A 12,358-nucleotide genomic window follows, 5' to 3' on the forward strand; every position below is an offset into this window, starting at 1 on the left:
TCTTTAATGACTCAGACTCTAACAAGGACATTATCCTTTTACATTACCAGGTCACTGTTACCAATGCAAGCATAGGTAGTTAGACAATAAATTTTGGATTATATGCTTTGCATTTTTCCAGTATCTCTCACATTTCAGAATTTCTTATTGGCATCAAAGAGAAAAATTGCATCGTTTATGATGAAGAAAAGCATGTCCGTAGGTTCACATTTAGATTTTGCTATGCTCTGACTCGGCAGATGTGTAAAAAGGGCCCTTTGTAGGATCACTGGGGACCCAAGGCACTCCAACCACATTCTATTCCAGCTGCTACCATCCGGGAAACGGTACCACAGCATAAAAGCCAGGACCAACAGGCACCGGGATAGCTTCTTCCACCAGTCCATCAGACTGATTAACTCACGCTGATTTGAGTGTATTCTATGTTACATTGTCTGTTCTACTTATTATAAATTATTATAAATTACTATGATTGCACATTTAGACAAAGACGTAACGTAAAGATTTTTACTCCTCATGTATGTGAAGGATGTAAGAAATAAAGACAATTCAAAGCAGGGCTGGGATTGAAGTTTAGAATTGAAATGGAACCCCAATGCATTGAAGGTAACAAAAGCTAGTTTAAGTATCTCGCCATCATTCACACTTATTGCTGCTACAGCAACCTCATTCTATTCCGATTCTGATTCTGAGCTTAGCCAATGTTTAAACCTTGGGGTTTCCTTTCTTCCTGAGAAGTAGATTCCCATCTCCAAACCCAATTATGCATGAAAAGTTTTAAAAAATGGGCATGATATCAGTTGGTCCAAATGATTAAGTGGCACAATTAAGAAAAAGGTGTAGGATTTTCTAAAAATATACACTTAAAATGATTTACTGTGTGGTCTCCAGTATGCTTACCAGTTCTTTGAAACACTGAAATTCCATTGTAATTGGTATTATTCACGTTGGGCAGCAATGAGGAAGGGATTGACATGCAGACTGGACACATCTCTACATTGATATTATAATGAACCATCTGCCTGTGTGAAACGCTAGATTCGGCCTTCCAGGCACTGCCCTGCCAGTCTGACTGATAGGGACCAGTGAGCACCTGCAGCTGATGGGAACCATTAGGCTGGAGGAAGTGTGCTCAAATGCCTGTTCATCATATCAATTACCTGCTTCTCCAGCTCCATTCTGTTTCATTTCTCTGTCACAGTGATGAAGCTGCAAACATTGAAAATGGTTTTCTTTCTGATGCCAACAGCAGGAGGAGGTTTGTAGAGTGGAAAGCACTTTCAAGTTCCTGCCAGGTTTTAAAGCTTGCTGGAATCCAATCTGACACTTGGCATCGATGAGCGAATTCAGTGAATGAAGCATCAGAGGAACCATATTTTTAACATCCCAGCTCTTCAGGAAAAGATTCCATCAGAAACAAATGTTCCTTTACTGAAAGCAAAGATTAATTCTGTAGAACTCATTTGCATGCAGCCTTCAGTGGAGGATAGTTTACCTTAAGAAAAATGAAAGTTGAGTTTATTGTCATATGCACAGGTTCTGTGAGAAATGTGCTTGCAGCATCACATGCACACAACATCAGTCATACAACATTCACAAGGAAAACATATGTGCATGATACACAATTCTTAAGAGAAAGTACACAATTAGAACAGCAAAACACAAAGTCTTCTGAAGTGCAAATTGTTGATAGTGTTTCTACACAGGGGTAGTGATTAGGGTTGTGTAGGTTGATTCAAGAATGAAACGGTTGAAAGGAAATAACTGTTCTTGAACCTGGTGGTGTAGGACTTCAGGCTTCTGTACTTCTTGGCAATGGGAGGTGTTCTTGAACAGGTAGAAAGGTGGATAATGTTGACCCCTTCTGGAGGTAATGCAGGAACAAGAATGGACACTGCTGAAACTTCTTGTGTGCGTGTTTCCTGAATGTTTAACTTGTAGCCGGTTCTTGATCACTGCCATTTCGTGGTACTATGATTATTTTGATCACTTTACACTAAAATGAACCTTTTTTTGTTCTAATTGTACTTTTCCTTGCAAAATTGTGCATACATTAGATTCAGTTTATGTTTTCCTTGTGAATATTGCTTCTATAATACCAGATGCCTGTGATTCTGCAGCAAGTTTTTCATTAGACATGTGCATACATGTACTTATGCATATGACAATAAATTCAACTTTGATTCTGAAATCCTGCAACTCCCTTCACAGCAACACTGTGAAGGAACCTTCACTAGAAGAACTACAGCAGTTCAAGAAAGTAGCTCACTATCTCTTTCTTAATGGCAATGAATGTTGTCCTTGCCAGCTATCCTTCGCCCCCAGAAATTAATTTACAATTAAAGTTTTAGGTTACCGTACACTTGTTTTCACGTTGGATTCTTCTTGGGACACATGGGTATAGTTCCCACTCCGAATCAAGTCATTTCTTTAGTCATCTCATGTAGTTGGTGCTCCCTGGCGCTATCCTGCAAGGCGCAAGTGGACAAATCTGCATGAAGTCCTCGCTCTTCACTGTTCAGAGCTAATGGTTAAAAAGAACTACTAAGTTCAGAACATAATTGTAAAGAATGCAAAAAAGGCTTTTTTAAGCTCATTGTAAAATTACTTGGCAGTAAACCATCTTCCCTGGGAGATTAAATAACAATTTACAATCAGCATCTATAGGAAGAGGCGCAGTCGACGTTTCAGGCCGAGACCCTTCGTCAGGACTAACTGAAGGAAGAGTGAGTAAGGGATTTGAAAGCTGGAGGGGGACGGGGAGATGCAAAATGATAGGAGAAGACAGGAGGGGGAGGGATAGAGCCGGGAGCTGGACAGGTGATAGGCAAAAGGGGATACGAGAGGATCATGGGACAGGAGGTCCGGGAAGAAAGACAAGGAGGGGGCGGTGACCCAGAGGATGGGCAAGAGGTATATTCAGAGGGACAGAGGGAGAAAAAGGAGAGTGAGAGAAAGAATGTGTGCATAAAAATGAGTAACAGATGGGGTACGAGGGGGAGGTGGGGCCTTAGCGGAAGTTAGAGAAGTCGATGTTCATGCCATCAGGTTGGAGGCTACCCAGACGGAATATAAGGTGTTGTTCCTCCAACCTGAGTGTGGCTTCATCTTTACAGTAGAGGAGGCCGTGGATAGACATGTCAGAATGGGAATGGGATGTGGAATTAAAATGTGTGGCCACTGGGAGATCCTGCTTTCTCTGGCGGACAGAGCGTAGATGTTCAGCAAAGCAGTCTCCCAGTGTGCGTCGGGTCTCACCAATATATAAAAGGCCACATTGGGAGCACCGGACGCAGTATATCACCCCAGTCGACTCACAGGTGAAGTGATGCCTCACCTGGAAGGACTGTTTGGGGCCCTGAATGGTGGTAAGGGAGGAAGTGTAAGGGCATGTGTAGCACTTGTTCCGCTTACTCGGAAAAGTGCCAGGGAGATCACGCTCTTAAACTTTTCGATGATTTTAAGTTCCCTGGCCCCCACCGCTTTATTTTCACCATGGATGTCCAGTCCTTATATATTTCCATCCCCCATCAGGAAGGTCTCAAAGCTCTACGCTTCTTTTTGGATTCCAGACCTAATCAGTTCCCCTCTACCACCACTCTGCTCCGTCTAGTGGAATTAGTCCTTACTCTTAATAATTTCTCCTTTGGCTCCTCCCACTTCCTCCAAACTAAAGGTGTAGCTATGGGCATCCGTATGGGTCCTAGCTATGCCTGCCTTTTTGTTGGCTTTGTGGAACAATCTATGTTCCGTGCCTATTCTGGTATCTGTCCCCCACTTTTCCTTCGCTACATCGACAACTGCATTGGCGCTGCTTCCTGCACGCATGCAGAACTCGTTGACTTTATTAACTTTGCCTCCAACTTTCACCCTGCCCTCAAGTTTACCTGGTCCATTTCCGACACCTCCCTCCCCTTTCTAGATCTTTCTGTCTCTGTCTCTGGAGACAGCTTATCCACTGATGTCTACTATAAGCCTACTGACTCTCACAGCTATCTGGACTATTCCTCTTCTCACCTTGTCTCTTGCAAAAACGCCATCCCCTTCTCGCAATTCCTCCATCTCTGCCGCATCTGCTCTCAGGATGAGGCTTTTCATTCTAGGACGAGGGAGATGTCTTCATTTTTTAAAGAAAGGGGCTTCCCTTCCTCCACTATCAACTCTGCTCTTAAACGCATCTCCCCCATTTCACGTACATCTGCTCTCACTCCATCCTCCCACCACCCCACTAGGAATAGGGTTCCCCTGGTCCTCACCTACCACCCCACCAGCCTCCGGGTCCAACATATTATTCTCCGTAACTTCCGCCACCTCCAACGGGATCCCACCACTAAGCACATCTTTCCCTCCCCCCTCTCTCTGCATTCCGCAGGGATCGCTCCCTACACAACTCCCTTGTCCATTCGTCCCCCCCATCCCTCCCCACTGATCTCCCTCCTGGCACTTATCCGTGTAAGCGGAACAAGTGCTACACATGCCCTTACACTTCCTCCCTTACCACCATTCAGGGCCCCAAACAGTCCTTCCAGGTGAGGCATCACTTCACCTGTGAGTCGACTGGGGTGATATTCTGCGTCCGGTGCTCCCGATGTGGCCTTTTATATATTGGTGAGACCCGACGCAGACTGGGAGACCGCTTTGCTGAACATCTACGCTCTGTCTGCCAGAGAAAGCAGGATCTTCCAGTGGCCACACATTTTAATTCCACATCCCATTCCCATTCTGACATGTCTATCCACGGCCTCCTCTACTGTAAAGATGAAGCCACACTCAGGTTGGAGGAACAACACCTTATATTCCATCTGGGTAGCCTCCAACCTAATGGCATGAACATCGACTTCTCTAACTTCCGCTAAGGCCCCACCTCCCCCTCGTACCCCATCTGTTACTCATTTTTATGCACACATTCTTTCTCTCACTCTCCTTTTTCTCCCTCTGTCCCTCTGAATATACCTCTTGCCCATCCTCTGGGTCACCGCCCCCTCCTTGTCTTTCTTCCCGGACTTCCTGACCCATGATCCTCTCGTATCCCCTTTTGCCTATCACCTGTCCAGCTCTCGGCTCTATCCCTCCCCCTCCTGTCTTCTCCTATCATTTTGCATCTCCCCCTCCCCCTCCAGCTTTCAAATCCCTTACTCGCTGTTCCTTCAGTTAGTCCTGACGAAGGGTCTCGGCCTGAAACGTCGACTGCGCCTCTTCCTATAGATGCTGCTTGGCCTGCTGCGTTCACCAGCAACTTTGATGTATGTTGCTTGAATTTCCAGCATCTGCAGAATTCCTGTTGTTAACAATTTACAATGTTTGTCACGTATTGGTTGCGGTGTTCAACATATCAAAGAGAGATGTTTTGATATTTTGAGAAAACAAAAACTTTTCAAAAGTTATAGCAGGGTAAATAGCAATCAAGTGTAGGCATGATATGAGAGGATGAGAACAATAATGTCTGTGTTAGAGTGAATTGATAACTAAGAATGTTGACTCCTTTACTTTTGGCAAAATATTCATTTAATTTCATGGGATCAGACCACCAGTGGAGAGTGTGTGATTTCCTTTACACATTCTTTCCATCGGTGTTCTTTAATTGACTTATTTCACTGAAGAACATAATAAGTTAAGGTGAGTTGCCTACTAGGAAACCTTGCCTTCAGAAAGTGGAATAATTTGTGAAAGAATATAAAAAAGTAGGAGCAGGAATAGGCCACCTGTCTCTCTAATGTATTGCAGCATTCACTTTGATCTTGGCTGATCTGTCCCAGGAATGGACTCTCTTCTGTACCTAATTTCCAAGACGCTCAATTTTCCTTAGTTTCAATAAATTATTTCTTCTTTAAATAAGCCCAGTGATCCAGCCTTCACAACCGTCTAGGATGGAGAGCTTCAGAAACACACAGCCTATCTGTGAGAAATTACTTCATATGCATCTACAAACTGATGAATCTGGTTTCTCATGTTACCAGGATTTAGTTCAGAAGTCATGCAGTTGTCTGTCTAGGTACTGTATCCGATGCGGACGTTGGTGAGCATGGTTTTCTATATAGATCTATCCCTTGTTCTTTGGATGACCTCCATTTCCTTGATGTGTTGCCACCTATATATATATTTTCACTATACAGGTTGAATAAGTCTGGCGAAAAGACACAACCTTGCCTGACTCCTATCATGATATTCATATACTCACTCACTTCACCTTCTATTCTGATGGATGCTGTCTGGTCCCAGTATAAGTTTCTTAAGAAATGTATATCTTTCCCATCTATGTCAAGATCTTGAAGCATTTCCAGAAGATCTTGGTGTCTGACTGTATCAAAAGCTTTTGTATAGTCGAAGTCTTTTTGTACCTGGATGCAGTTGTAAGGCGTAAAAATAGGCCCTTTGGCTCACTGCATCTATGCTGACAACTGGCTTAACTATGCTAAACCCACTTGCCTGCATTAATTTCATAGCATCTGTGCCCTGCACATTCTTCAGTGTTGTTACTGTTCCTGCCTCCACCACTTCCTCTGACAGCTTATTTCAGATGCTTGCTACTCTTTGAATGAAATATGTACCTCTACTTGCCTTTAAACATCCTCCCTCTCACCTTAAGCATGCCTTTTAGTTTTTGATCCCTCTGAAACAGACACTGGCTATCTAACCTGTATAATTACCCTCTTAATATTATAAGCCTGTGAATGAAGGGATGCATGCCATATGCCTTCCTGCCTTCCTCAACACTCCATCTACCTCTGTTCCCATTTTCTGGGAACGATGTTCTCTCTGCTCTACAACGCACTGTGAAATGCACTTTTGAGTGGATAATTGCCATCACAAGAGACCAGCTCCATATACAGGGGGCATAGAAAAGTCACACATGCCAGGTTTTATACTTCTCTGCAGACAAGTTGCTCCACTACCCTCTCTACTAAAAGTGTTATTTATGAAAAATAATCATGGCGCTTCCTGCTCTCTTGCACTTTATGTTGATGCTTCATCATGCTGCTCCGTTTGACTCAAGTTCCCTTTATCGCCTGCAAGGCAAAATTCTACTTTTCACTAAAGCCCATCCGCACTGTTTGTCCTTCCTGTAGTCTAGCTCCTTGGGTTGTGTTTGTTTGGACAAGGTTGAGTATCCTTTTAATTTATGCAAGTTGGTGACACATCATCAGACAGCACCAACCTGGAAATTCATCCCTGATTAGTGGTGCTGAACACCCTTAGAACAGCATGAGTACTCTGTACTCCACTCCCATCAGCTAGGTCTGTTTTACAGGCAGAATATAATGTGTTGCTACTAATCCTTTTCAGGGGTGCATTTCCAGGAAATGGAATAATGTTCCACTTCGCCTGAGATGAAAACCTGGTCATGTCAATCACCAATCATTATAAAAGTCAATTGATTATTCGTCTCAAGAAAAACTGTGAGATGAGATCCAAGGGAGCACTACAATGTGGGAGCAATTACCCACATGTAAATTTATAAAGTTAGTGTCAGGGTTAGGCCACTTAAAGACACTTTATATGTTTGATTACTCATACCACTGGGAAATATATTGTAGACGTACTGTGCAGTGTGACGTGATTCTCCTCCTTTGTGTCCAGTTCTCGGTGGGATGGGGCCCTCAATCCTAATGACTAGAACATGTTCTCAGACTGGTTGTTTGATGTAGATCTAAGCATTTCCACTGCAGCCTGCTGCAGAAATAATTTGGTCTTGTTGGGACTAAATTGACATGTGTAATCATTGGTATAGGATTTAGAGTTAACACTGTAGCAAGGTGCATTATTCTGCAGTTGGGATTAAGGGTTTTTGTTGAAACAGAACAAAGAAAGCCTTACTCTATAGCTGTCCTGGGCACGTATGGTGCTGGTAGCATACAAGATTCTTATATATTGATTCACATATTGATATATTGATTCTTAAATTAGAATCAATATGTAATTTGACCATTTTTTTTCACTTGTCTTCATTGAAAAGTCACAGTAAAAGCTTGGAGGTTTATTTCTTTTACCATCAATTTGTCAGGTCATTACTCTCATTAAGGGTCCTCCTAAGTTGCAACAGGTTTCCATTCCTGCAAACAGTTCATAACCTGAATAGTTTATAAGTCAGAACTATAGCTGCCTGACAGTATATTTAAATAACAAACAAAGGCCAACAGGAACAACATGTAATTAAACCAGGGAGCTTAACTCAAATATTCATATTTTTCTGCAAGACACAATGATATTGCCACAAGCAAAGTTCTCACACAGCAGAAGATGCTGTCAGCCCCACAGCAGGCAGCAAATCAACTTTGCTGGTCTCCCAAATGCTCGTTCTTATTTATGACCTGTGCATAAGTCACTAGTTCATAATCTGGAGAGGGCCTGTAGCTAATTTTACCTGTTGAATGACCATTGCTTTGTGTTTATGTGTATGACTGTAATTATTAATGACTACCTTTAAATTGGCTTATTGTTATCACAGGTACCGAGATGCAATAAAAGGTTTTGTTTATGTGCCATTCAGATAGATCATTCCGTACATAACTACATCAAGGGGAAAAACAGTAACAATACAGAATCTCGGGTTACAGTTACAGAGAAAATGCAGTGCAGGTAAACAAATTGCAGTGCAAGGGCCATAATGAGGTAGATGGAGAGATCAGGAGTTCATTTTTATAATACAGAGGGTCCACTGAAGGGTCTTACAACAGTGGGATAGAAGCTGTCCAAGCTGTTCTCAAGCTTTTATATCTGTTGCCCAATGGAAGAGTGGATGGAGTCTTTGACTGTGCCGGTTGCTTGTCTGAGGTAGTAGGAGGTGTGGACTGAATCCCCAGTACGGAGGCTGGTCGACATGATATCCTGGGTTGTGTTCACAGTTCTGTGTTTTTATTCTTGATTTGCCTCAAATTAGAATGCATGGAAAGTACATCCTCATTTTTTTGATTCCCTCCACAGCAAAAAGTCACATTTGAGCCAAAGACATCTTACCTTTTAGAGGATCTCAAACCAAACACTATGTACCACTTCCGCTTGGCTGCTCACTCTGAGCATGGGCTCGGAGCTTCAACCTCCCAGATCTCGGCCAAAACCATGGAAACTAGTAGGTTTTCTTCTGTTGACTAGTTGGTGATTTCTGTTGTAATCTTGTTCGCCTGATGGGGTAGACTGTCCCAAGCAGCTGAATCATGCAGCAGGTGGTATTGGAAAAAAACACACTTAGGCTTCAAAAGGAGAGAAGCATTAAGGATTGAAAGGTTTATATTTCAAGCAGGTGGGATTACAGTGTGCATACTTACACATATTTATATATAAATACTAAAACATATTTGGACTGAAGAATAGGAGGCTTCTTGTTAGTTGACCTTTGTTGTTCATTTAAGCATAATCTATCTTGAATGCACTTCATTTATTCCTTCATAGTCATTTCTGCCTTGCAACATTGATTGCATTTGGATTCTAATTTGCCATAAATTTATTCTAGTTAGATGTCAGTAGTGGCATTTCTAGTATTCAGCAACAGGATGGAACCAGGAGTTTGAATTCTTATTATTTTCTGTTCTAAATAAAACTTGGGGCAGATAATGATCTACATTTCACTGGGCATGGAATGATGAGAAAACTTGCAAAGGTCAACTAACTGCAAAATTATCTATTATACTCTAAGTGTCATTACCTTCAATGAAGCCCTAAAGGTCAAATGACAAGATTAAATTCTGGGCACTACTTAATGAAATGCTAATGATGTTTCACCTTTAAAAAACATTTTAATACAATTGACTGCTGTTTTAATACCTCTGGTATAGAATGCTCTTTGATAGAGTTGATTTTTAGAATTACTGATAGAAGTCTTGTGCAGCTGATGCAGAGTTCACCTGTCTGTGCCCACAGTATGAAAACAAAAAAAGATAAATTTTAATTATGAACAGTATTTAGGGTCAGATTTTTTTTTCCAGTTTACACTTTCAGCAACTTTGGGGATAATTTTGCATGCAATCATCATGATATTCTGGCTTTTATAGTAATCAACAGATGCAAAGCCCTTCCCTCAGTGTTATTGACTGAGAAAGTGACAATCAGAGTTAAAGAAAGAATCTTCCTTTGGATTAGTATCGTTGACAAAAGTGGATTAGGTGAGCATCTAACCAGTAGCCTGGATTTGCTTTGACTGGCCGTATCTCCTTTGTTCAAGGACTCTTATGCAAGAAAATTGTGTCACAGGACTGTGTGTGCTCTGCAGAGACACCACCAGTCATTTTATGTTAAAGCAGAGATTCACTCCAGCACTGCGAAATGCTCCCTAAGGCTGTGTAGATGACTTAACAAAGAGTTATGAGAAGATTTTTTTCATTCAGAGAAATCTCTGCTGCCTGTCTCATACCAGACAAGGCATATCAAAGAGTGAAGAATTAAAAGCTGAGAAAGTGTATGTGTTACTACTCATTTTTATGAGCACATCTGGAACAGAAGAGACTTATCCCAGAATAGATCATATCATTTTCATGGCAAAAGTTGTACTCCACATTCTCCATCCCTTTCCAACACAAATCGGAACAGCAATTTAACACAGAATTACTGGTGGTGCCTCCAGAGAGCTCATAAACTCCTGGGACACGGTCTTCATGCATAATGGCCCTTGAGCAAAGAAGGTAGCACCTGTCAAAGCAAGTTGAGTCTACTGTTTAGGTGTTCACCTAATCTCCTCTCCTTTCGATGCATTTGATGGCCCTGGGCTGTATTCATTGAAAGAGGTTTTTGTTGAAACTTACCAGACAATGAAAGAGCTGGGTAGAGTTGATGTAGAGAGGAAATTTCCATTAGTAGGGAAAGTCTGGGATCTGAGCGCATTGCCTTGGAATATAGAGTCATCACTTTAGAATTGAGATGAGAAATTTCTTCAATCAAAGGATAGTGAATCAGTGGAATTCATCACAGAAGGCTGTGGAGGCCAAGTCATTGGGTGTATTTAAGACAGAGATTGATAGGTTCTTGATTGGTAACAGAGTTAAAGATTATGAGGGGAATGGGGTTGAAAATAAATCAACCATAATTGAATGGCAGAGCAGACTCATTGGGCACAATGGCTTATCTGTGCTCCTCAATACTGTATTCTTCTGAACCTGAGGAACTGTAACAACCCCAAAGGAAATAATCATATATTTGTCCAGGCCAGTGTTAACCCTCTGCTGACATTAGCAGAGCAAACATTATGTTCCACAGAGAATTTACCATTCCTCCCTATAGTTACCAACTTCAGGCTCCACTCCTAATCAACAAACACAAAATGCTGCAGGAACTCAGCAAGGCAGGCAGCTTCTATGGGAAAAAGTAAGTCAATATTTTGGGCTGAAACCCTTCGGCAGGGCTGTTTCGGTCCGAAATGTTGACTGTTTTTTTTCCATAGATACTGCCTGACCTGCTGAGTTCCTCCAGCATTTTGTGTGTGTTGCTTAGATTTCCAGCATCAGCAGATTTTCTCTTGTTTATCCACTCCTAATCATCCAGTTTTACACTAGTACATTAAAGCAGCATCACACTAGTTGGATTGGCCTCTACCTGGTTCCATAACCCGAAAAGAAGTTATTGGTCATAAGATAACAAGGCAAGAAGAATCAGAGGACTTCTGATTCCCCCAACTCTTCAGAATAATCTCCAGCTCTCACCCCAGCACCCTTGTCATTTTTAACCCCTGACTTCCATTAGTAGTCAATGTTTCTTCCTGCAGAGAGTCGTGGATCTCTGAAATCCTCTGCCTCAGAGAGTTGTGGAGGGTAGATCTTTTATGAGTATTTTAAAAAGCAACCAGAAACATTTTTGAAAGATCAGGGATTGAGTGCTTTGAGCAGATAAGGCTGGGGGTAGTATGAATGTCAGGTTAGGTTTAAGGGACTGAGTGGTCCACTCCCATTCCAACCTTCTTAAGTTCTTAATCAGCTATCAATGGCAGTATGCAATAGATGTCAATCAAAATGTGCTGATTCTGCAAGCTGATATCCACAGGTATACTTATTGCTGCAAGCAGCTGGGAATTAACAGCTCTCGGGTTAGCTCTTAATGTTAATTTAATTATGGTCAATAGCAAAGGCACAGAGTGACGAGAAGAATAAAATCTGACCCTGTTACAGAATAAAATGGAACTCAGAATCAGATTTATTATCAGTGAGTTACATGATATGAAATTTGTTGTTTTACAGCAGCAGTACATTGCAGACATAAAATTACTATAAATTATAAAATTAAGTAATTAGTGCAAAAATGGAATAATGAGTTACTGTTCATTGGTTCATGGACTGTTCAGAAAGCAGAGTGGAAGATTTCTCAAAGTAGTGGAATCTTTTCTCCCTGTGATAGATTGTGTTATTTGATTCTGTATAGTGTATTACATCAGCTGAAC

The 12,358-nt window shown here is 41.7% G+C and overlaps 1 protein-coding gene across 13 annotated transcripts in view; it reads left to right on the forward strand.

The window, feature by feature from the left end:
• The window catches only part of LOC134347072 (receptor-type tyrosine-protein phosphatase delta-like), a 2,469,925-nt gene that overhangs the window by 2,268,811 nt on the left and 188,756 nt on the right, over positions 1-12,358 (forward strand). For all 13 annotated transcript variants that reach the window (XM_063049175.1, XM_063049163.1, XM_063049170.1 and 10 more), the window contains one exon: positions 8,923-9,067. In XM_063049175.1, the coding sequence (XP_062905245.1) occupies positions 8,923-9,067 (145 nt within the window). The remainder of the gene's footprint in view (positions 1-8,922; positions 9,068-12,358) is intronic.

The sequence above is a fragment of the Mobula hypostoma genome, chromosome 5 (genome assembly GCF_963921235.1).
Source record: "Mobula hypostoma chromosome 5, sMobHyp1.1, whole genome shotgun sequence".
NCBI lineage: Eukaryota > Metazoa > Chordata > Chondrichthyes > Myliobatiformes > Myliobatidae > Mobula > Mobula hypostoma.